At 41.5% G+C, this 25803-nt stretch overlaps 1 protein-coding gene across 1 annotated transcript in view; it reads left to right on the top strand.

The window, feature by feature from the left end:
- FAM135B (family with sequence similarity 135 member B) overlaps positions 1 to 25803 on the top strand; it is a 343944-nt gene that overhangs the window by 133389 nt on the left and 184752 nt on the right. The window contains exon 3 of the mRNA XM_038390454.2: positions 979 to 1058. Coding sequence (XP_038246382.1) covers positions 979 to 1058 — 80 coding nt within the window. The remainder of the gene's footprint in view (positions 1 to 978; positions 1059 to 25803) is intronic.

The following is a 25803-nucleotide window of genomic DNA, read 5'->3' on the forward strand; positions in this document are numbered from 1 at the left end:
ACTCAGGCAAAATTTTCAATGCTGTTCTCTCACGTTCTGTGGCCAGATACTGACCTGATAGGTGTAACCAGAAGCGCCGACTCCGTCGGTGCTTCGGGGCTCAAGCATCTACCAAAAAAATAAAGGGTGCTCAGCACCCACAAGCCACCAGTAGGTGGCAGGAGCACATACATGGCACACAGTGAAACTGGAAGGCAGGAGAGCATCACTGACCACTGACAAAAACGAAAGTCAGAGCCTGTAGGTGTAGCACAAGATTTGGCCCATTGAAAGCAAATAACTACAATGCAAGTAGGCTTAGACCTGGCCATGCAAATACATATAGAGTTGTCTTGTTAATAATAATCATAATATGAATAGAAGCATGTTAAATGGGGGTGGGGGGATTGAGGGAAGTTGGATAATGTACAAACATTTCTTTTGTGTTTTCACTTGTGTTAACTTTTCAGTGTATCCTGTCCAATCGGGTTGCATTGCATCATGGACATTTACCCACTCTTCTTTTCTCGAAGCAAGCTTTTCTTGTCATGGGTCTTAATGTTAATCAGATAGTGTTTAATCCTCCTCACACATTGGTGTAAATCAGGAGTAATTCCCTTGAAGTCAATGGAATTAAACTTTTATAAAGCTTATGTGCATGAGAGGAGAATCAGAGCCACAATATTTAACAGTCCAATCCACCTGCTCTCCTTAATATCATAGCTGCATACTGCATATTTGCTCTCTGAACTAGCGTAGGTTTCAGAGTAGCAGCCGTGTTAGTCTGTATTTGCAAAAAGAAAAGGAGTACTTGTGGCACCTTAGAGACTAGCAAATTTACTTGAGCATAAGCTTTTGTGAGCTACAGCTTGTTAGTCTCTAAGGTGCCACAAGTACTCCTGAACTAGCATAAATATCCATTGTGTGTTCTAACTATTTTTTTTGTGTTGAACGGAGTAGTCATCTGTATAACAGCATTTTTTTTTTTAATTTCTCTAGATACTACCAGATACGAGCAGGGTTGAAACTTCCATCCAGGATTCCCCATAGACTGGTTGCAACAATCATAGAGCAAACAGGTGAGAAATTCATAGGAAAGTGACCTGATGAGAACTGGGTTCATTTGTTCAGATTAGAGAAACCAGAGTAAAAGAGAGATAATCAAAGTACAAATCTGGGTTTAGATCAGATCTGATCAGATCTGAACTTCTACTAAAGTTCAGGGGCATTTAGAGACGGTGTTCTGGTTTGGCCTGTTAAAGAGATGGGCTCCAGTTCTGAAGTTTGAATTTGGTTCCAAACCTCATGGTGTATGTGTGAGATGCAGAGCCAGATTCAATAGGGAACCGTTTCTAGGGTAAGTGAAAATGTGAATAAAACAACTCTCCTGGCTGCTGCACATGGGAATGAGCAGTTTGTGCTCAAAGACATGAAATGTATAGTAATGGCTAAAAGGAAGTTCAGGGAAGCATCCGGAAATCCAGATGCTTCTCTGCATTTCATCTGAGCTTGCTGAACCTCAAGAGGCTGCAGAATTGGGCTAGGAATGGCAGAATAAAAATGAAATCACCTTTGTAAAAGCTTCCCTATGGTTTGTTTTATATGGGAATTCTCCATTTCCTGCCTGGAACTATTGGGTAGTGTTCAACACTTGGCCACGTTGCACTACAGCAGTGATAGCGTTTCGGCAGCTGAGAATGGGAAAGCTATTATTTATCTAAAATATGACCAAATACATGGTGAGATTTTGGCTGGAGCAAGCTTGACACAGACCTGGGTGCAGCGTGCCAGGCAGCAGGACCTGCAAGGAGGTTAGTATGGTTCCTCTGCGAGGCATCCTTTGAGGACTCAGCAGAGCCCCTCCCAAAGGGTGGCACTGGCTGGGGAGGGAGCATAGTTTGGGACATGAGGAGTTGATTTAGTGCAACCCCGCTGCCGCTTCCACCCACACAGCCCATATAGAGCTCTTGTGGAATTAAAGCTGCTCTTGTGGAATTAAATCTTGGTGGAACCTCTTGGGAAGGAAGCAATGGGAACACATTGTCTTGCCCTCTGTCTCTCTCTGGGGTGTGGCCAGCATAGGAAGATGCATTTGGCAATCTGACCTGTAAATGGTGTAGTGCTTTGGGCTCCTTCTGGACAAAGGGAACACTAGGTCAGTGTAAACAACTATGGGTCTAATCCAAAATCCACTGAAGTCATTTGGAATCTTTTCATTAACTCCTGTGGGCTTTAGATAGGGCCCTGTTAGCAGAAGGCCGTGACGCAGGCTGTCTTCTAGAGCACAGCAAAAAGCTATCAGAAGAACTACATTTTAAATCTAACTTTACCTTCCTGTTATAAAAAAGAATATAATGTAATGCAGTTCTGCATTGTAAACCAAGTGAATGAGCATATTGTCCAGGAACCGGGTAAAACTACTTCCTTCCTCTCCTGTTTCTTCATTTCATTGATGGAGCTCCGAGCGCTTTCTTCTTCCTAACATTTGTACATACCTGAAAGACAAATGAGGCTGCAGCGTTTTCATCAGTCTTTAAAAAAACAAAAACAAAAAAAACCCTTATAAACCAAAGGCAAAACGTACAGTGGTTACAGGATTAGCAGCAGACTTGCATGACCCTAATGCAATCCAGGCAGGAGTTTAATAGCTTTACAGGGCTAACATCAAGGCAAGGGGTATTTAAGATGTTAAGGCTTTAAAAGATTCTTCCTTGGCTAACTTTGTTAGGGTTTTGTAATTGATTCATACAGCCTGTGGAAGAGCATCATTTAATGGGGCTGAAGTTTAAGCTAATCAGTTGGACGGTTAGACAGCAATAGAGGTTTTCCTATGGGATGGTGAGCATGCAGATACCGGATACGGAGTTGGTATACCATACTTTTAAATGCTTTTTATTGATTATAAAACAAACCTTACTTACTTTACATTTATATCCCAAACATACTATACAAGAGTTCAAAGGTCAGAATGGTCCAATGGCCAGCCGAGGTTTCTTTTCTTGGATAAGATCATAAGATGCTGGGAGCCGGCAAAACCACATTTATATTCACACGGGACTCTGAATTAATAAACGACATTGATTTGCAGAAATTATAGGCATTCATTTATAGTTCATTTTGTTGCGTCATCGGTTCTTTGCCTTTGTTTACTAGGCCTTTTACCCACACGATTTTAAAGAGACAGTTTTGGGTGGGCCGCCATGATTTAAGGTGTGCCATTTTCTTTAATTTTTATACAATTTTACATCAGTCCATTTGATGTTATTTCCTTTTTTGCTGATTTTTCGTATTTTTCTTGGAATATAAGATTTTTTTGGCACAAAGAATTTTAATCGTCCTTGACCTTAATTTCTTGCTTCAATTGCTAACTTGCAACGCACACATTCATGTTGAGCACGTGTCATTCATACCAGGCCTTATTGACCTATAACATATTACATGGATATATGAATCACAATGTGTGTGTGTGTGTGTGTGTGTATATATATATATATACACACACACACACCTCTTGATACATGATTAATGCTATTAATTATTGTATTACTTTACAATTTTGCAAGCAATTTAATTTTATATATTATTTGCTTTAAATTTTTTTGTTGCTTTTTTATTTGGTAGTATAAATAGAGCATAATAAAGATTAACAAAATTAGTAATGCAAATAATATGACAATAGGATGTTTAATATTTGATCATTGTGGATCAAAATGTTTGTTTTTTTTAGCTGAGCAGACTTAGATAATATTTTTATATATTGTCTGATATTTGCCTTTATTAATTAATTTTTTTTATTGTTTCCAATGTATTTTTAAATTGAAGGACCAGTTTACATTTTTTGGTTTTGAAACTATTTAAAAAAAATAGAAGACCTTGGTAAATAATTTTATTAATAATGACCTTTGTTAATTACATTAATATGACTTAATTGAGCCTTTGTTATACTTTTTTTAAATACACGTTTTTGTGGTTACCACACAGATACACCTATTGCCTAAATTAAACACTTTTTTGCCATTAGTGGCTAAATATTGCATGGTAAATTGTTTGCTTAAATGATTTAAATGACATTTCTTTAGGGACCACGTTAGTTGTGGGCACACCCATTTGCTTTGTTTTTACTTTTTACAATGTTTTGTTAATTTTATTAATTTATATTTTAATTAAGTGGATGTTTCACTTATTTTTAATCACTTTTTATTAATAATTTTTGGCAACTCCCAGGCCACTGCTGCTTTTTTCTTTTTTGTGTTGTGTAACAGCATTTTGCCTTTTTACTTTCCCCTCAGGGTGGCTTGCTTTTAATTAAACTTTATATATATATTTTTATTTTGTAATTTGTTGATTTTATATATGAGGATTTTGGAGCCATGTAAAAGGCCATTGCCAATTACTTAACAGATTAACCATTTTTTTAATGTATTATATTTTATAGTTTGCATTTGTACAGATTGTATTACTAGTACAGTTTTATTGTTAATTTTAGACACACCAAATAGATTTACATTTAGAGATGTTTTTAAGGTTTGGGCTTAATTGGAGTTCCACACTTCTTATTCCTTGTTTCGATAATGCACCAAAATGTTGTGTTACATGTGTCTGTATAGCCCCCAAAATTTTACCCAAAGCTGACTTTTTTTGGTAACGTTTTAATATTAAATGAGTTTAAAACTTCATCTTCATCTTCAATGCTACCTATGATATATTTTTCTATACCTTTTTTATATTTTATAGTTCATTTTTTTTATTGTTGTTGCCATGCTTGTAATAGAGGCCAGGCATATGGCGTAGACTTTGGATGTTGTGCACTTACGTTTACTTGCACCTTTTTTAACCATATTATTTGATTTACAATAGTTGGGACTTTGATTAATTTTTCCCTCCTATATGGTTGCTCATCTGCCATGATTCGTGGTGTGATTTTGTTTACTGGTATTTTATTAATAAATATAAAAAGACCATATTTTTGAAAATATATTCCCCCATTAATTTTTTTAAAGCAACTTAATTTGATTATTATGGAAGGATTTGTATTTACACCATATTTTTATAAGTTAAGAGCCATTGACTTATTTTATTTCACATGAGTATTAGCCAGTTTTTGTTTATTAGTCACATTTAGGGTGACTACATTAAATTTTAAGCTTTAAAAGGTACAGTTTATAGTACTTATATTTAGTTTAAATTTAGTTATAATAAAAACAAACCTTAGGTGACCTTTTTTTTAGTATGTACAAATATTTTTATTGCTCTTTTAAATTTTTTAGCTATATATTTTCATGTTACATTTTTTCCATTCTTTTGGTCATATTTTAAATTTTACCTTAAACGTCGTGGGTTTTTTTACATTTGGTTTTGTTTGGTCCTGGTTTTTTTCATTTTGTTTCACGAGTAGTCAAATGTATTATTTCCTTTGATTTTTACCTTCATTTTAGAGGTGCTTACATATGTATACTCATGTACCCCTATTCCAAATTTTTAAAAAACATAAAAGCCCAAAACCATATTTTTACCCTTTTTGAATTATGAGAATTCTTCATATTGAAACCATGGCCCTTATTCTATTGGAATAATGTCCCATGCTTTTGGCCGTATAATTTTAAATACTTACGCTAACCTTTTTTATTTTTGCTCGAGCTTCGGTATTATGTTTTTTTTAAATATAATGCACACAACAAATTTTTTTTTACTAAGCACAAAATGCAAAGCAAAGCAAGCATAAGCAATAAACCAATTACAAAAACTGTAGCACCGTATTTGCATTTGAAATCCAAGGTCCATAGAGGATAATTTTGGGTGCAATTGGGCATTTCTTGTCCTCTGTAAGATAAACTAAATAAAAAGAAAGGAACATTATTTAATTTTTAGGCCATAACTTTAATTGTGATGTGTGGACCCACTTTTTTGTTGTTGTTAATTTGCACTATAGTAGGTGAAATTTTATTTATGATGGAAAATAGTTTAACCCATTTAGACTTCAGTACATGATTTTTTTATGTTAATTTTAAATACATTATTTTTGATTTTTTATAATTGATTGTTTTTGACACACAGCTCATGTGCTTTTACTTGCTTTTTCAATGTTGCTATAGTTTTCTGGCACCAACTGCTTGCAATTTCCCCCCTTACATGAATTGCCTTTTTTACAGCTTGCCACAACAGCCATACTATGGCCATTTGCTTTTACTGGCATTAGGCTTATACAGCTGTACATATTTTTTAAACATGTTTTTTAAAGTATCAAGTATTACATCTGGTTCCACCACACCTTCCATCCAAGGGCATGTCCCAAATGCAATAAATTACTTTTCTAACAGAGAAGGGGCTTTAACTTTAGTCCATTGAGGTACCTCTTCCACCCCTTCGTTTAAAAAAAAAAAGTGTTTTAAACATTATTACACTAACACCACGTGGTATCACCCCATGCGGGTTTTTTTTTGCTCTGACACATTTTTTACAAATTTTACAAACAAGGAGTTACCGTTATTAGTCTTAAATAAGTACTCCTCCAACACTGTAAGACTTCATCTCAGAATCCAGCACTCCTTAATATCTCTCCCCGCTCTGCATTCTCCACCACTTGTTAGACCCACAATAGAGGTCTCCCTATAGGATGGGGAGCAGGCAGATACTGGCACCGTGTTATACAATACTCTAAATGCGCTTTATTGATTACAAAACAGATCTTATTCGCTTCATATTTACACTCCAAACATACTATACCAGAGTCCAAAGCTCAGAATGGTCCCGATGGCCAGTCGAGTTTCCTTGCATCAGGATAAGACCATAAGATGAGGGGAGCTGGCAAAATCACCTCTATATCCACACAGGACTCTGGATCAATACACTATTCTGATTTGCAGAAATCATAGGCATCCATTTATAGTTCATTCCGTCATGTCATCGGTTCTTTGCCTTTGTTTACTAGGCCTTTTACCTGCATAATTTTAAAGAGACAATCCTGGGTGAGCTGTCATGATCCAAGGAATGCCATTTCTTCCAATTCTTATACCATTTTATATCAGTCCACTTGATGTTGTTTCCTTTTCTGATTTTTCATATTTTTCTCAGACAATCGTAAGATTGTTTTTCCACAAAGAGTTCTAATAGTCCTTAACCTTAAGTCCTTACTTCGGTTGCTAACTCGCAACGCACACATTCATGCCAAGCACGCATCATTCATATCATATATATATCTCTATCTCTATCTATATTTATCTATATATATCTCCCAACAGGACATTCCTTTATTCTGTTGTCACTGATCTCCCCAAGTATCAGAGGGATAGCCATGTTAGTCTGGATCTGTATAAGCAGCAGTCCTGTGGCACCTTATAGACTAACAGATGTATTGGAGCATAAGCTTTCATGGGTGAATGCATGCATCCGACGAAGTGGGTATTCACCCATGAATGCTTATACTCCAATATGTCTGTTAGTCTATAAGGTGCCACAGGACTCTGATCTGCCCAAGTGTATATATAGATTTTGTGTGTGGGTGCGGAGGAGAAACTAAAACATTGCAAGTTTTAATAATATGCACTATGAAAGAGGCAGCCCTGGCAGCCCAAAGTATTATAAAATTATGAGTCAGAGCCCCAAAATTCATGAGACTGACTTTAAAATTTGTGATTCTTTGTATTTGTCTTCTGTTTTATTGAGGCCTTTGCATTCAGATTTTTCCCAAGGTTTCTCCACAGCCATGAGGGCCAGGAACTTTCTCTTTCAAAAAATAAAAGCTGACATTTTCATTTCAGCAGCTGGGATGCTAAGAAAAATAAAAATAACATGAGACTTGCAATAAAACCATGGGAGGTGACAACACTTGAAGATGGTGTGGAAAGAAAGAAATAAGTATTTTCCGTTGCAGAAATAGCATAGCTTTTAGCTCCCAAAACTCTTCATGGAGAAACGAAATTAGGGACCAACCAAACCTGTGAATTTGAGACCAGCCCTTGGGATTTCCAGGAAGTTAATATTAACTTACTTATATAATGTAAATGTACATATATAGCATAAGGCAGCACAGGTACAGTCCTGATGTTAATATGTATGTTTTTTCTTGAAAATGGAGAGAAATCGCTTGACTTTACCAGCAATGAAAAGGGTGAGGGGAAAGAGGAATTCTTGATATGGACTTTGATCTGTAGGATCATTAGTCTTTGTGGGCTGTACTTCCATATCTAAGGTCTGGTCTACACTGCTGCTTAAGTTGATGTAAGTTACATCGCTCAAGGGTATGAAAAATATCACCCGCCTGAGCGATGTAGCTTACATTGACCTAACAGGGTGTCTACACTGTGCTATGTCAGTGGGAGACACTCTTCCATCGACTTAGATTTTTCTTTGAATGCTTGCTCATGTCGATTCCAACCAAGTATGTGTGTGCCACGTGCATGGTCATTGGAAGTTTTTCCCCCTAGCAGTACCCATCAGGTCGACAGTGGAGCCCCATGGAATTGTGCCTTCATGGCAGTATATATAGGTCTCTGCTGATCCACCACCTCTTCAGTTTCTTCTTACTGGTGTTGGATCATATTAAAGAAGTTCTGTATTAAAGTCACAAATGAGTTTGATTCCCCATGGTTTGAATTCCAGGGTATTACTGGTTAAGAGGTCTCTTGGTCTTTGGTACTGTTTCTCTCCCTTTATGTGTGAAACTTGCAAGCTGCTAATTGGTTTCAGAGTAGCAGCCGTGTTAGTGTGTATTCGCAAAAAAGAAAAGGAGTACTTGTGGCACCTTAGAGACTAACAAATTTATTTGAGCATAAGCTTTTGTGAGCTACCGATGAAGTAAGCTGCTAATTGTGTTAGTACATTCTAAGACAAAGTCTGTCCTTAAAGCAATTCTGTGTAACAACAACTACTCACACAGAGAGAGACTCAAAGCAATACTCTATAACAACAGAAACAACACCCAGAGAATCCCCGCCCTTTTGTTGTATTCATCTCGCTTTCTTAACAATTGTGATTAAAATAGAGATAGAGGATGTATGTGGATGGATTCTTGGTGTGGATAATAACTGAATGATCAGGGAGGTGCCAGCTTAAGAATCCAGTGACCATTGGCTAAAGAAGGTGACAAGTGGAAATAACTAGAGGACCCCCAGAGGGCAGACTGGAATCCACCCAACAGCCTCAAGAATGGGAGAACCAAAGAACAAGATAACATTTGGCAGCACAGAGCCGTCAGGAATGTGCCATCTGCTGATTGATTCAGCAACAGCATGATGAAGCAATTCCCATAGACTGGCATAGGAAGAAATTCCTATAAAAATGGACTCTAGAAAGTGAGAACTTTGGGGACTGATTCTGCAAACCAATTTCCAGGAGCATCAGATGAGCATCTGACAAGGCCCTGCTCCCTCCTCATGTCCAGGCAACCTGGCCAGTGGCTTGGCATGAGCAACTCTAAGGCTGGTAAATATAACAACCTTGTAGAACCTGTGTGTGTGTGTATGAATGAATGTGTGAATAAATATGAGATTGAATGGAATGTTATAGCTATAACTAACTGCTTACTATGATTCTTTCTGTATTCACAATAAATGTGGTATTTTCCCTTTTCCCCTTTAATAAGATCCTGCTGGTTTTTATTTTATTGGTATAACACTGGCTGTGACAGTCATTGAAGCTGCTTCTCTCTCTTGGTAGGGCAAGCGATCCCCTAGTGGACTTTCCTATTTGTATCTGTAAATAGTTTTAATTAGAATTAGTTAATGTTTTTAGTATAGGATATTTAGTTAGATAAGTTTCTGTTGGGATTTATTCCCCCCACATTCCCCCGGAGACTGGGGTATGACTTGATCTCAAGGCTTTAAACTGTGTGGGTCCCACCAGAAGCCAATGCCCATGGGAGACCCTCATGACTGCTGCGTAAAGTGCTTGGGAGAAGACCACAAGACTGACAAGTGTAAAATCTGTAGAGGCTGCCACCCAAGAACCAAGAAGGAGAGGGACTTTAGGTTGAAACTTCTCCTTATGGAGTCAGCTCTTCATCCCCAGCCGGCACAGCGCTTTGGTGCAGAGCGCACTGGCCTCAGTGAGAGAGGCTGCAGTGCCGACAAAGGACTTGGGGTACAGAGACCCCAGGTGCTGCCACTCTCTGCCACCAAAGCTCTGTGGTTTCCCGGCACCACTTTCACTCACTGGTGCTGCACAGAAAGTAGAAGAGAGTTGAGATGGGGCATTCGCCCACAGTGAAAGCAGTAGAGTGTGAGGGTCCCCACAGAGTGCATCCTGTGTCGGGACACTCAGCCCCTGCTCCAGCAAAACCAGCAACATTGACTCTGGCATCGCAGGCAGGTTTGCAGAGTCTGGTCCCTTTGGAGTCCCCTGCATGGGAGAGCCAAATGGGGGAATTGGATCTTCCATCCACTCCAGACATGTTTGAGGCCACCAGGAACCTCATCGTGAGGCAGCACCGGCACCAGACAGAGGAGCCATGCTTTCTAAGGGCAAACCACCCATGATATGGCACTGGTCACCCGCCACTCGCCACCGCTCTCTGGCACCATACCACTCGTCACCGTTGTGGTCACCAAGGTCGGACTCAACTTCTGGGACGGAGCCAGAATCGTACATCTCCAGACGGAGCCAGCATCACTTGCATCACCATTTGAGGCAAGAGGATGGTCAGCAAGTTCTCATGATGCGCTGACCACCACAATGGCAGGTGCCCACACAGTAGCCTTTCTGGACCCCGTGGGTGTATCACCAAACCGGGGGACAACCTCCAGATCTCTATCACCTCGGACAGGCAGATCCCCACATCATCCTCCATGGTGTGGGAACCTCCACAGGGATCAGAGCCCAGTTGTGACAGTTTAGATCACAGAAACCCCCTTGGGGTTGCCAACTGATGTACAAGACTACTTCTGCCCCTGCTTTCCCTGCCAGCTTGGGACTCCAGCACCCTGTCTTGCTGAGTCAGACATGCCAGTCTGCTCCAACACTGACCAAGGGTCTGAACCACATGCCCCAAAGCTGCAGGCTTAACTGAAAGGAAGGAACATTTCTTAAGTTGCTTTAACACTCAGATGCCCAACTCCCAATGGGGTCCAAACCCTAAATAAATCTGTTTTGCCCTGTATAAATCTTATACAGGGTAACTCATAAATTGTTTGCCCTCTATAACACTGATAGAGAGGTATTCACAGCTGTTTGCCCTCCCCCCCAGGTATTAATACATACTCTGGGTTAATTAATAAGTAAAAAGTGATTTTATTAAAAACAAAAAATAGGATTTAAGTGGTTCCAAGTAGTAACAGACAGAACAAAGTGAATTACCAAGCAAAATAAAATAGAATACACAAGTCTATTTCTACGAAAACTGAATACAGATAAAACCTCACCCTTAGAGGAAGTCCAGTAAGCTTCCTTTTACAGACTAGTCTCATTAGTCTGGGTCCAGCAGTCACTCACATCCCTGTAGTTACTGTCCTTTGTTCCAGTTTCTTTCAGGTATCCTTGGGGGTAGAGAGGCTCTCTCTTTAGCCAACTGAAGACAAAATGGAGGGGTCTCCCACAGGCTTAAATAGACTTTCTCTTGTGGGTGGAGAACCCCTCCTCTCTCCTATGCAAAGTCCAGCTATGAGATGGAGTTTTTGAGTCACATGGGCAAGTCACATGTCCATGCATGACTCAGAACTTACAGGTAGCAGCCATGGCTCACATGCTAGCTTGAATGTCTTCATGTAGACTTCTTATGTGGATTGGAGCCTCCCAAGATCCATTGTCCCTTAAGTGCTTCTTGATTGAGCACTTAATTTGCACATTCCTTTCTTCAGAAGCTGACCGAATGTTTTACAAAGGCTACTTAAAAAGCAAGCCAGTACACAGCCAATATTCATAAATTTGAAAACAAAACTGATACATGCATACAAATAGGATTAGTAGATTCAATAGGTCATAACCTTTGCATAGATATGATACATGGCATATGTAGCATAAAACATATTCCAGTTATGTCATATATATATTCATAAGCATATTTCCATAAAGCCTTATGGGGGGGCACCATCGCACCAGTGTCCAAGCCGACACAGAGGCCGACACCAAGGCCAGGACTAGGGCCAGTACCACCCCTGCCTCCGTGTAGGAAATATCAGCATGAGAGGACCCCTGCAAGTTGGAGGGTCAAGAGGACCCAGTGCTGCAAAGGGCATCATATTCTTCCTCCCTGGACGAGGCAGTAGAGGGCTTATCTGCCACATTTCCTTCTATGGACAATAGAGCCCACCAAGAACTACTCGGAAGGCAGCACAAAACCTGTGCCTCCAGGTGGAGGTGCTGTCAGAAGAAGCGGATCCCATGGCGGGTCCTTCAAAGATGGCCTTACCCTTGATCCAGACCATCCAGAATACCACCAAGACCCTATAGCAAACTCCAACCTCCATTCCCCCCATGGCCAAGAGGGTGGAAAGGAAGTCCTTTGTACCCTCCAAGAGGTATGAATACCTATTCACCCACCCTCAGCCAGGCACGCTGGTTGTGGAGGTGGCAAATGCAAAATATAGATAAGGGCAGCAGAGTCCTACACCCAAATTTAAGGAGGCAAAAAAGATGGACCTCTTTGGCCATAAGGTCTTTTCCACCAGGGGGCTCCAGTTTCGGATTGCCGATCAACAATTGATCCTCAACCATGATAACTGTAGCTCTTGGAACACTTTATCCAAGTTTAAGGACTTACTGTCCACTGACTCTCACTCCAACTTTGGAGCCATCCTCGAGGAGGGCAAGGTTATTGCAAAGACCTCCTTGCAAGCTGCATTGGACTTGGCGGATGTTCGCATGATGTCCACCGCTAAAGCCATGTGAAGGCACTCGTGGCTGCAAGTTTCGGGCCACCCACATGAGGTCCAACAAATGATTCAGGGTGTGCCCTTCAATGGCTCAGGTCTGTTTGCAGAACAAATGGACTCTAGGCTCCATAGTGTCAAAGACTCAATAACAACATTAAATCTCTGGGGCTTCATACGCCAGCCCCACAAAGAAAGCATTTTAAGTCTCAGCCCCCGCCACGCTTCTACCCCTCTCAGCCCAGAAAAGATTACGGAACTTGGCGAGGCAGTCTTTTGCTCCCAAACAAAACTTTGAAGGTGCACCCAGAGGTGATGGACCAGTCACAATCCCAGATCCTTCTCCCCATTTCATGAATCATCTATCCCATTTCTACCAGGCCTGGGCCCAGATCATCTCGGACCAGTAGGTCTTGCACACGGTAGAATTGGGATATTCTCTCCAATTCTGTTCCCTTCCTCCCTCCCACCCTCCTTCCCTGTCTCTCTTCATGGATCGTTCTCATGAGCAACTTCTCATACCGGAAGTGCAAGTGCTTCTGGAAGCTGGAGCAGTAGAGGAGGTCGCTCAGGAGTTCTGGGGAAAGAGTTTCTATTCCCAATATTTCCTAATCCTGAAAGCCAAAAGTGGGTTAAGACCCATTTTGGACCTGTGGAACCACAACATATTCATGACAAAGCTGAAGTTCTGCGTGATCTCTCTGGCTTCCATTATTCCCTCCCTGGATCCAGAGGACTGGTATACCGCCTTCGACTTCAAAGACGCATACTTCCACATGTCGACCGTGCTGTCCAACAGGTGGTTTCTCTGCTTTGTGGTCAACAATGCCCATTATCAGTTTGTGGTTCTCATCTTCAGGCTTTCGGCGGTCCCTCGGGTGTTCACCAAATGCATGTCGGTTGTAGCCGCATTCCTGAGGAGGTGACAGGTACAAGTTTTCCCGTACCTAGACAACTGGCTTGTCAAGGGCTGTATCAAACACAAAGTGGAACAGCATGTGAACCTCATATTATCGACTTTCAAAGAGCTCAGGCTAATACTGAATGTGCTGAAATCAACTCTGACTGTTACCCAGAGGATAGAGGCCATCAGAGCTCTCTTAGATTCAGGTCAAGCGAAAGCATTCTTTCCAGAGTACTGTTTTCTGACTGAGTGCCATCATAGAGGTCCTAACGCGATACCCCATTACTATGGCTCAAGGTTGCCTAAAGCTGCTTGGTCACATGGCTGCTTGTACGCATTGTGACAAAGTCCCTCTTCTGCCTCGGTGGGTCCCACACTTATTGGCGGATTTGCTTGCCTCAGAGATTCACGGGAGCCCTCAGTTTGGCCACTCTTGCTAGTGGCTCAAACCTGCTGTCCACTCAGCTAACCTCATCACTGGCCAGAACGGGGGAAACGGAGAACAGTCCCCGCAGTCTCTGTGTCTCACCTAGTGGGTCGGGGACAGGGCAGATCCCTTTCCAATTTAGACTTTCCCTTCTGGTGTTTCTCACAGACCAGGCTCAGGTCCTCCTGTGTCCGATCAGGAGTTGGGGGATGGGAAGGGGAAACCTGGGCCCACCCTCTACACAGGGTTCCAGCCCAGGGCCCTGTGGATAGCAGCTGTCCACAATGTTCCCTGTATCAGCTGTGTGACAGCTACAACTCCCTGGGCTACTTCCCCGTTGCCTTCCCCCCAGCACCTTCTTTAATCTCACTGCAGGATCTTCCTCCTGAAGCCTGATCACGCTTGAACTCTTCAATCCTCCAGCAGCACACCTTCTCACTTCCTCTCCTGGTGCGCCCCCTTACTAACTGAAGGGAGGTCCTTTTTAAACCAGGTGTCCTGATTAGCCTGCCTGCCATAATTGAATCAAGAAAGTTCTTAATGGCTGCAGGTGTCTTGATTAGCTTGCCTGTCTTAATTGGTTCTGGCAGGTTCCTGATTGCTCTAGGGCAGCCCCTGCTCTAGTCACTCAGGATACAGAAAGCTGTTCATCCAATGGCCAATATATTTGCCTTCTACCAGACTCCTGTATCCCACTGGTCTGGGTCTGTCATAGTATATAGTACAGCACATGAGACTTTGACTCTGGCGTCTGCAGGCCTGGCTGGCCTCCGTGTGCGGGCCATCCCAGGACTGCCTAGACAGGTTAGTTACACTTCCTCCTCCGGTTATCGAGTCCCTGCTGTGGTTTTTCAACCCGCAAGTAGTGTGCCTGGGAGTGCCCTTCTCCAGGACCCGAATGACGGAGATTCCACAGCCTCCCTTGGAAGCTTATTCAGGAGCTTAATTACCCTTATAGTTACAAAGTTTTTCCTAATATCTAACCTAGCTTTAAGCCCCTTACTTCTTGTCTTACCTCCAGTGGACATGGATAACAACTGGTCACCATCCTCTCTGTAACAGCCCTTAACCTATCTGAAGACTTATCAGCCCTTGCCTCACTCAGTCTTTTGATCTTAAGACTAAACATGCCCTCTTTTTTTCAACCTGTTAAGATTGTGAAGCACTTCCCAAGAAAAGTACTATATAAGAAATAGGCATTATTTATTATTAATTATAAGCCCTATTTTTAGACCAGGCCCGCCCCCATACACTGTAACAGGTTTACTCTGAAGGCGAAGGAGAATTTGTCTGAAGAAAATTGCTCAAACAGTCTTCGAGTTACACACAATTAAATAAATTACTTAGTACTTCTGATTTGTGGCCAATGTTTCTTTGTTTCTCTAGTTCAAAAATGGCTTGTTACCAGCCCTTAAAACTTTCCACATAGATAAATCTCCTTGAAAACTTGACCATAGGCTCTAATTGCAGAAAATAAGTTTTAATTGTTCTAAGTTGTTGGCTACAGTGTATTGTGTATTTAGTTATATGCGGGAATCGTACCTGCCAGGAATAAGGTAGGGCAGACTGACACAGCATCTGTATAAACCATAGGTGAAGTGCAGCCAGGAGAAAACAGTTGCAACACCCTTAGAAGTGTACTGTCTAAGTTCAGTGATGATGCAGATTGTGATTTAAATTACATGTCATTTGTAAGAGTGTAATAAAACAGGTGCATGTGGCAAAGCAGTGATATGGTATTAAACAGGGATTTAGAATGAGCAGTTTGTCTTCTGGCAGTGCAAGAAAAGCAAATGCAAGGCACGTTTCTTTGACCTTGCCTTCTCTAATATAAGCATATAGCAACAGGTATTTTAAAAAAACAAAAAAAGACCTGACCAAAATAAGACAGTCCACTACATATGCTTCTCCCTCTGGGGAAAGAATGAGAGAACAAAGAAATGTGTAGTCACATTGCTTAAAATGCTGCTGGAATGCACGCAGACACTACAGTGACAAGTGCTATATAAGAACCTGTAAAGAGTGGAACTAATAAGAGGGTGAGAAAAGGAGAGCCCTACTGCATTTATTTATGCCTGCAGCAGTTTCAGAGTTGCAGTTCCTGTTTATTCCAATGGGAATTGTTCCACTTTACAACAATGTTGAAACTGGTCCTTGTAGAACACCATTCTAATGTAAACGATGTTTTTTCATGCCCACTGAATCTCAAATCAGTTCAAGTTACACTGATGTTTGTGACTGCCTTGCATCTAGGGCATGATTCAAAGGAGTAACAGGTGAATCAGGCCTCTGATGTGTAACCTTCTTCACTGGTTTCAGAGTAGCAGCTGTGTTAGTCTGTATTCCCAAAAAGAAAAGGAGTACTTGTGGCAACTTAGAGACTAACAAATTTATTAGAGCATAAGCTTTCGTGAGCTACAGCTCACTTCATCGGGTGCATTTGGTGGAAAAAACAGAGGAGAGATTTATATACACACACACAGAGAACATGAAACAATGGGTTTATCATACACACTGTAAGGAGAAAGAAAAGGAGTACTTGTGGCACCTTAGAGACTAACAAATTTATTAGAGCATAAGCTTTCGTGAGCTACAGCTCACTTCATCTGCATAGGCATAGGCATCCGATGAAGTGAGCTGTAGCTCACGAAAGCTTATGCTCTAATAAATTTGTTAGTCTCTAAGGTGCCACAAGTACTCCTTTTCTTTTGGCGAATACAGACTAACACGGCTGCTACTCTGAAAACTGTAAGGAGATTGATCACTTAAGATAAGCCATCACCAGCAGCAGGGGGGGGGAAAGGAGGAAAACCTTTCATGGTGACAAGCAAGGTAGGCTAATTCCAGCAGTTAACAAGAATATCAGAGGAACAGTGGGGGGTGGGGTGGGAGGGAGAAATACCATGGGGAAATAGTTTTACTTTGTGTAATGACTCATCCATTCCCAGTCTCTATTCAAGCCTAAGTTAATTGTATCCAGTTTGCAAATTAATTCCAATTCAGCAGTCTCTCGTTGGAGTCTGTTTTTGAAGCTTTGATGGTATCCCCTGAATAGATATGTGGACAGAGTTGACTTCTAAGTCACCTACTACAGGACAGGCCCAACAAAGAAAACAACAGAACGCCACTAGCCATCACCTTCAGCCCCCAACTAAAACCTCTCCAACGCATCATCAAGGATCTACAACCTATCCTGAAGGACGAGCCATCACTCTCACAGATCTTGGGAGACAGACCAGTCCTTGCTTACAGACAGCCCCCCAATCTGAAGCAAATACTCACCAGCAACCACACACCACACAACAGAACCACTAACCCAGGAACCTATCCTTGCAACAAAGCCCGTTGCCAACTCTGTCCACATATCTATTCAGGGGATACCATCATAGGGCCTAATCACATCAGCCACACTATCAGAGGCTCGTTCACCTGCGCATCTACCAATGTGATATATGCCATCATGTGCCAGCAATGCCCCTCTGCCATGTACATTGGCCAAACTGGACAGTCTCTACGTAAAAGAATGAATGGACACAAATCAGACGTCAAGAATTATAACATTCAAAAACCAGTTGGAGAACACTTCAATCTCTCTGGTCACTCGATCACAGACCTAAGAGTGGCTATACTTCAACAAAAAAGCTTCAAAAACAGACTCCAACGAGAGACTGCCGAATTGGAATTAATTTGCAAACTGGATACAATTAACTTAGGCTTGAATAGAGACTGGGAATGGATGAGTCATTACACAAAGTAAAACTATTTCCCCATGGTATTTCTCCCTCCCACCCCACCCCCCACTGTTCCTCTGATATTCTTGTTAACTGCTGGAATTAGCCTACCTTGCTTGTCACCATGAAAGGTTTTCCTCCTTTCCCCCCCCTGCTGCTGGTGATGGCTTATCTTAAGTGATCACTCTCCTTACAGTGTGTATGATAAACCCATTGTTTCATGTTCTCTGTGTGTGTGTATATAAATCTCTCTTCTGTTTTTTCCACCAAATGCATCCGATGAAGTGAGCTGTAGCTCATGAAAGCTTATGCTCTAATAAATTTGTTAGTCTCTAAGGTGCCACAAGTACTCCTTTTCTTCTTCACTGGCAACTCTTTCCCCATGTTTTTAATGACTACGAGTTAATGTTTGACCAAACCCACCTTATTACTGTTTAAGAATCTCAAAGCAGTTTTCAGTAAAGGAACTGTACATTTCTTCCACTTTTGGAGAAAATATTTTGTTGCTAATCCTCTCATGAACCTTAATACAGTCAACACAAGTATGTGCACTTCTTTGCTCATTAGAGCAAGAAGAAATAGCACCATGAATTGTATAAAATTACAGTCATTAGTTTCAATAACATTTTGAAAGGTAATTTCTGCCTCCATTAAGTGAAGATAAATTTATTCTTTTTGAAGCATAGAATGGGGAGACATTTAATTTGGAATGAATACATTCTAATTTGTTTTCAGGACTTATCAAACCAACCTGAAAAATAAATACATGCTTACATGGAGAATAGAGTGTTCTGGGTAAATATGCATTATATTTACCGGGGGTGCATCATATATGTAAAATCTGAAATACTCTAGGTGTGAGCTGTACTAGAAGTAATTACTTGCTATGGTGGGTGATATGGTAGATAATCAGAAATTCCAAGTTCCTGGAAAAGCAGAGTTTGGGAGTTTAGGACCGGAACAAAAAATGTTCCCAAATTTGTTTGAGAAAAGGGAGAAAAAATAGGACAACATAAAAAGAAGAGACTTAAAAGGGAAACATAAGATAAGGCGAAAGCATTTCTTTACTGACTTAAGTACTTTGGAGAGATTTGTGTGCCCATTCTGGACTTTACACTAAAAGGGCCAGAGCAACATAAGGGGGCTCTAAAAGCCTTGCATCTTGCTGAGGGAAGATCTCTCTAGTCCAGGCACTGTGGAAGACATCCATACGGCTGTCTTTTGAGGGCCCCCTTTCAAGCTGGGTGCAGGAGAGGCATGGGGATGCGGAAGTAGGGTAGGCATGGGACTGCCACAGCACCATGGAGATTCTGAACAGTGCTGAAGCTCATAAGCAGCGGGGCAGCTGATGCAATTTGGATGGGCCCTCAGGACTCTCCATATTGCACAAGAATCTGTGGAGGTCCCAGAATTGGGAGGACACAGAGGTGGCATCAATCTAGTGTAAAGGCGTGGCAGAAGTGGACCTTCCTGGCATCCTGACATGGCTACAAGACTCACTGAGGGGAGAAATGGGGAGAGTCTCTGTCCCCTGTGCTCACTGGGTGTTCCTACAGTCTTAACCCCATTGAGGAGTGGGTCGGGGCTGAAGGGGCTAGCCCCAAAATGTTTCCAAACAATAAAGTAAACTCAACCCACTACTGCGTCATCCCCAGTCTTCTAAACAGTTTCTTAGTTGAGTGTTGCTGTCTCCTGGGTCTCACTGCTTCTCTCCCAGTTGCTGACCTATCTGACCTGACTGTTTCTCCACCAGCAAAGCTCCCTTCACAGAGAGCGAGAGAGCTCTGCTTCCTCAACAGCCAGCCCTGAACTGAACCAGGTTCTCTCCTTTTATTCTCCCTCCAGGCTTCAGGTATAGTGGGGAGGGGCTAGCCCACCCTGTGGGATCTCTTTAACCCTTTCTCCACTGGTGAGGGGCCTCTCTGTTTACACAAGGTGTAGGGCAAAAATCAGTTGAGCCCAGTGAGGCTACTTATTGAGTAGGGCCATCTCTCATGAGTAAGGGTCTATAGGATTAAGTCCTTAGAATTCTTTTAACCTCTAGGAATTGTGTTGTATTATTTTTTACTTGGGGACTTTTTCAAATGCTTAATACATCTGGAATACATGGTTATGTTAGCTACACCATTACTCACCTGTTATACTACCCGTTTGCACATCTAAGTTATTAAATCCCAGTTATTTTCAGAAGTTACTTGTACAAATACAGAAGGACCTCTGGGACCCTCTATTCACAAGAAGCTTAGACCTAATAATTACTTTTTTATTTAAAGCAACCCCTGAATTCTGTTTATTTTAACAAAGTGTCAAGAGTTTAAAAAAGTGAAGAGAACATTTTCAGCTAGTGCTAAGTAGGTCAGCTATTCCATCATCTCACATTTCAGCATGTCTGAAAAATGAACCCTGGTTTATAAAGCAATACAGAGATAAGAGACTACATTTATATTAGGACCTTTCACACAAGGAAATTAATAGTATTTCTTGCTTTTCATCTTCACAGAATCTTGTATGGTTAGAGAGGCAGTTTTATATAATTTGTTCTCCTAGGCTAATTGGAGATGTCAAAAGGCAAGGTTAAGATTAGAAATGTGTGGCTTTAATCAAATGTCAAACTGGAGGAGTGGAAATTCTAACTTATTGATCATGCTAATTCAAAAAATCATGGTATCTCTAAATCATTTTCTTTGCATAGTACACATAATATTTAGCTAGTTTTAGCTGAAATGTGGGAGCATAGGGGTCTTGGTCAATACCCTTCCATTAAGAAAAGTGTATTATAGAGGGGCAGTTGCATTATTTTACAGTCTTCTAGAAGGAGTCTGTGCAGCTCACTTTATATTCTGCAGTATTAGAAGGCAGTTTTTGGCATGATCTGTAACCTATGCTTTTGATTATTACTTGGCTTTGAAGATCTGGGGTAAGTCCTGCTCTCAGTTAGAAGATTTTCATAAGTCTCTAATGATTTTGGGTGCCCAATTTTATAGAATCATAGAATCACAGAGCTGGAAGGGACCTCGAGAGGTCATTTAGTCCAGTCCCCTGCACTCAAGGCAGGACTAAGTATTATCTAGACCATTCCTGACAGGTGTTTGACCAACCTGCTCTTAAAAATCCCCAATGATGGAGATTCCACCACCTCTCTAGTCAATTTATTCCAGTGTTTAACCACTCTGACAGTTAGGAAGTTTTTCCTAATGTCCAACCTAAACCACCCTGGCTGCAATTTAAGCCCATTGCTTCTTGTCCTATCCTCAGAGGTTAAGAAGAACAATTTTTCTCCCTCCTCCTCATAACAACCTTTTATGTACTTGAAAACTGTTATCATATCCCCTCTCACTCGTCTCTTTTCCAGACTAAACAAACCCAATTTTTTCAATCTTCCCTCATAGGTCATGTTTTCTAGACATTTAATCATTTTTGTTGCTCTTATCCGGACTTTCTCCAATTTGTCCACATCTTTCCTGAAATGTGGCACCCAGAACTGGACACAATACTCCAGTTGAGGCCTAATCAACGTGGAGTAGAACAGAAGAATTACTTCTTGTATCTTACTTACAATACTCCTGCTAATACATCCCAGAATGATGTCTGCTTTTTTTTACAACAGTGTTACACTGTTGACTCATATTTAGCTTGTGATCCACTATGACCCCCAGATCTCTTTCCGCAGTACTCCTTCCTAAGCAGTCATTTCCCATTTTGTATGTGTGCACCTGGTTGTTCCTTCCTAAGTGGAATACTTTGCATTTGTCCTTATTGAATTTCATCCTATTTACTTTGGGCCATTTCTCCAGTTTGTCCAGAGTATTCTGAATTTGAATCCTATCCTCCAAAGCACTTGCAACCTCTCCCAGCTTCATATCATCTGCAAACTTTATAAGTGTACTCTCTATGCCATTATCTAAATCATTGATGAAGATATTGAACAGAACAGGACCCAGAACTGATCCCTGCAGGACCCCACTTGTTATGCCCTTCAGCATGACTGTGAACCACTGATAACTACTTTCTGGGAATAATTTTCCAACCAGTTATGCACCCACTTTATAGTAGGTCCATATAGTCACTCCATCTAGGTTGTATTTGAAATATATTAATGTTTTCAGTGGCTGGGTATTTCCTGAAATTGGGTATCAAGTTGTGCACCAAAATAACTCATCACTTTTCAATGTCTGGACTAAAATATATGCATTTCCTATGCAATCTGAGCCTGAAATAGTCATGATTCAATCAAAAATGGATAGCTTATGCCAGACCCCAAAGACCTCTTTATGCCATTGTCTAAAATCAGAGAATGGCAAATTAATTTCAGTAATATTGATGATGACTGACCAGGGTTAGAATCCTATATGACAAGTCACCAGTAAACTTTATTCACATCTGTATCATATGTAGAACCTGACACTTTGACATGCTGCATAATTGTCCCAAGCAGTAACAGGAATTATTTATTGTGGTGTGAGGGGGTATGCCTACAAGGAAATAGGTGACATTAAGAAGAGGAAACTTTTTAAGACAAATATCAGGGAAAAGTTACAGAATTTGGTTCGGTATTCCGTATGCATCCCAAATTCCCATTAGTCTTGGGTGCATGAGAAATGCGGGATGGGGAAACCAATGGTGAGGTGGAATTGTCTGCTAAGAAAAGTACTGTAAGACCTGGGTGAAATCTTGGTCCTATTGAAGTCATTGGGAGTTTTGTCATTGATTTCAGTGAGGCCAGAATGTCACTCCAATGCCTTGGACTTCTAAGTTTAGACTGAACATAGTGTAAAGACGGTCATCTTGGTCATCAATGGCAGTTAGATCCAGGAACTCCAGAGCTAAGGAGGGCATGAACTTATACATCTTGAGCTCCCAATGGGCTAGGTTCTCTGGCTGGCAGCAGTAGCAAGCATGTATCCTCTGTGGAGCAGGCATAGAGGAGATGGTGTAACACACACTGAGTGGTGTGCTGCAAAAACACTAAAAATCGTAGTATAGAGGACAATATTATCCAGGCATGTGCATGGGCTAGATCACTCATAGGCAGAGCTGATAGAAAAAACAACATTATTTACCCCCTCAAAAAAAAAAGAAAAGAAAACATCTTCATTAAAAAATTGGACAAAAATTGTAATATCTCAATAAAAATGTCCATATCAGAAACTTCCTTTTAATTTCATTTTGAAACTCTTAATTTTGGTGTTTCAAAAACTGAAAGGGGTTTCTGGATGTTGAGGGTTTTTTTTCTCTTCCTTTTCTACACTCCTCACCCTTTTAAAGAAATAGTAAAACAGGGGAGGGGAAGAGGAGGGATAAAAGTCCAACTAAAAATTAAAAACTAAACTGAAACTTGAGATGTGAAATGAAACAAATTTCATGTAGAACTTTACAAAATAGTTCAGATGAAGACATTTCTTTTTCAAGTTTTTTGGTGGGGAAATGTTTTTGATTAGTTTAATTTAGTTTAGTTTTTTGCCAGCTCTGCATATTGGGTATCTAGGGCTAGATTAACAAAGGTACATAAGCAGTTAACGAGTGAGTGAGTGAGTCCAATATTCAGGCACCACTGACATTCTCAAAACCAGCGTTCAGCTGCCTCCTAACCCTAGCGCCAAAATTTTCCTGGATATAATAAGAGATCTCTACAGTGTGCTTTAGTCTGCACAAGTAGGGTGTAAATTCTAGTCCACACCAGCATGTTGCATGCTAACTGGCCTGTGTGGACCGTGCTGTTAGGAACTAAAAGTTCCCTAGTGTGCGTTAACATAGTACTGTTTGTGCAGTTACCAAGGGCCATGCTGGAGTCTCCAAGAGTAGCAATTTTAAATCAAGATTGGATTTTTATTTCTAAAAGATCTGCTCTAGGAATTCTTTTGGGTTGGTTCTATGGCCTGTGTTATAGAGGAGGTCAGACGAGATGATCATAATGGTCCTTTCTAGTCTTGGAATCTAGTAAAGTCAGCTAACTGCTGATGCCGCCCCACAGCTAATGAGATGCTCACATGTCTAAGCCCCAGTTTGCTTCCCCCACATATTACCCACAGGGCCTGATGCAGTAAGAGTGCTCTGAGCACATCTACTGGTTTGGGTCCTGCACAAAAGACAACCAGGGCAAGTAGATCAGGAAGGTGGCTGTGCATATGTTCCCAGAATAACTGATAGCTAGGCTGTTGACCTGGGAGGTAAAGGTTTTAATCCTCAGCTCTGCTGATTGTGGGGAGGGATTTGAACCCAGATCTCCTACATCTCAGGTGAGCGCCCTAACCACCAGGTTACTGTGTATGTCTCAATTGCTCCTATTGGAGCTTCTCCACTCTATATAAATAAATATTCACTGGATCAGGAGCTTGAATAGTAAATATGGCAGGTGACCAGCTTGGCTTAACAGTGAAATCCTTGCTGATCTCAAACACAAAAAAGAAGCTTACAGGAAGTGGAAGATTGGACAAATGACCAGGGAGGAGTACAAAAATATTACTCAGGCATGCAGGAGTGAAATCAGGAAGGCCAAATCACACTTGGAGTTGCAGCTAGCAAGAGATGTTTAGAGTAACAAGAAGGGTTTCTTCAGGTATGTTAGCAACAAGAAGAAAGTCAAGGAAAGTGTGAGCCCCTTACTGAATGAGGGAGGCAACCTAGTGACAGAGGATATGAAAAAAGCTAATGTACTCAATGCTTTTTTTGCTTCTGTCTTCATGAACAAGGTCAGCTTCCAGACTACCTCACTGGGCAGCACAGCACGGGGAGCAGGTGAGCTCCCTCTGTGGAGAAAGAAGTGGTTTGGGACTATTTAGAAAAGCTGGACAAGCACAAGTCCATGGGGCTGGATGCGCTGCATCCAAGAGTGCAAAAGGAGTAGGCGGATGTGATTGCAGAGCCACTGGCCATTATTTTTGAAAACTCATGGAATCGAGGGAGGTCCCGGATGACTGGAAAAAGGCTAATGTAGTGCCCTTCTTTAAAAAAGGGAAGGAGGAGGATCCGGGGAACTACAGGTCAGTCAGCCTCACCTCAGTCCCTGGAAAAATCATGGAGCAGGTCCTCAAGGAATCAATTCTGAAGCACTTAGAGGAGAGGAAAGTGGTCAGGAACAGTCAGCATAGATTCACCAAGGGCAAGTCATGCCTGACTAATCTAATTGCCTTCTAAGATGAGATAATTGGCTCTGTGGATGAGGGGAAAGCAGTGGGTGTGTTATTCCTTGACTTTAGCAAAGCTTTTGACATGGTCTCCCACGGTATTCTTGCCAGCAAGTTAAAGAAGTATGGGCTTGATGAATGGACTATAAGGTGGATAGAAAGCTGACTAGATCATCGGGCTCAATGGGTAGTGATCAATGGCTCCATGTCTAGTTGGCAGCTGGTATCAAGCGGAGTGCCCCAAGGGTAGGTCCTGGGGCCGTTTTTGTTCAATATCTTCATTAATGATCTGGAGGATGGCGTGGATTGTACCCTCAGCAAGTTTGCAGATGACACTAAACTGGGAGGCATGGTAGATATGCTGGAGGGTAGGGATAGGATACAGAGGGCCCTAGACAAGTTAGAGGATTGGGCCAAAAAAATCTGATGAGGTTCAACAAAGACAAGTGCAGAGTCCTGCTTTTAGGACGGAAGAATCCCGTGCACCGCTACAGACTAGGAACTGAATGGCTCGGCAGGAGTTCTGCAGAAAAGGACCTAGGGATTACAGTGGGGACGAGAAGCTGGATATGAATCAACAGTGTGCCCTTTTTGCCAAGAAGGCCAATGGCATTTTGGGCTGTATAAGTAGGGGCATTGCCAGCAGATTGAGGGACATGATTGTTCCCCTCTATTCGACATTGGTGAGGCCTCATCTAGAGTACTGTGTCCAGTTTTGGGCCCCACACTACAAGAAGGATGTGAAAAAATTGGAAAATGTCCAGCAGAAGGCAAAAAAAACGATTAGGGGACTGGAACACATGACTTAGGATGAGGAGAGGCTGAGGGAACTGGGATT

Source organism: Dermochelys coriacea, chromosome 2 (genome assembly GCF_009764565.3).
Source record: "Dermochelys coriacea isolate rDerCor1 chromosome 2, rDerCor1.pri.v4, whole genome shotgun sequence".
In the NCBI taxonomy this organism is placed as follows: domain Eukaryota; kingdom Metazoa; phylum Chordata; order Testudines; family Dermochelyidae; genus Dermochelys; species Dermochelys coriacea.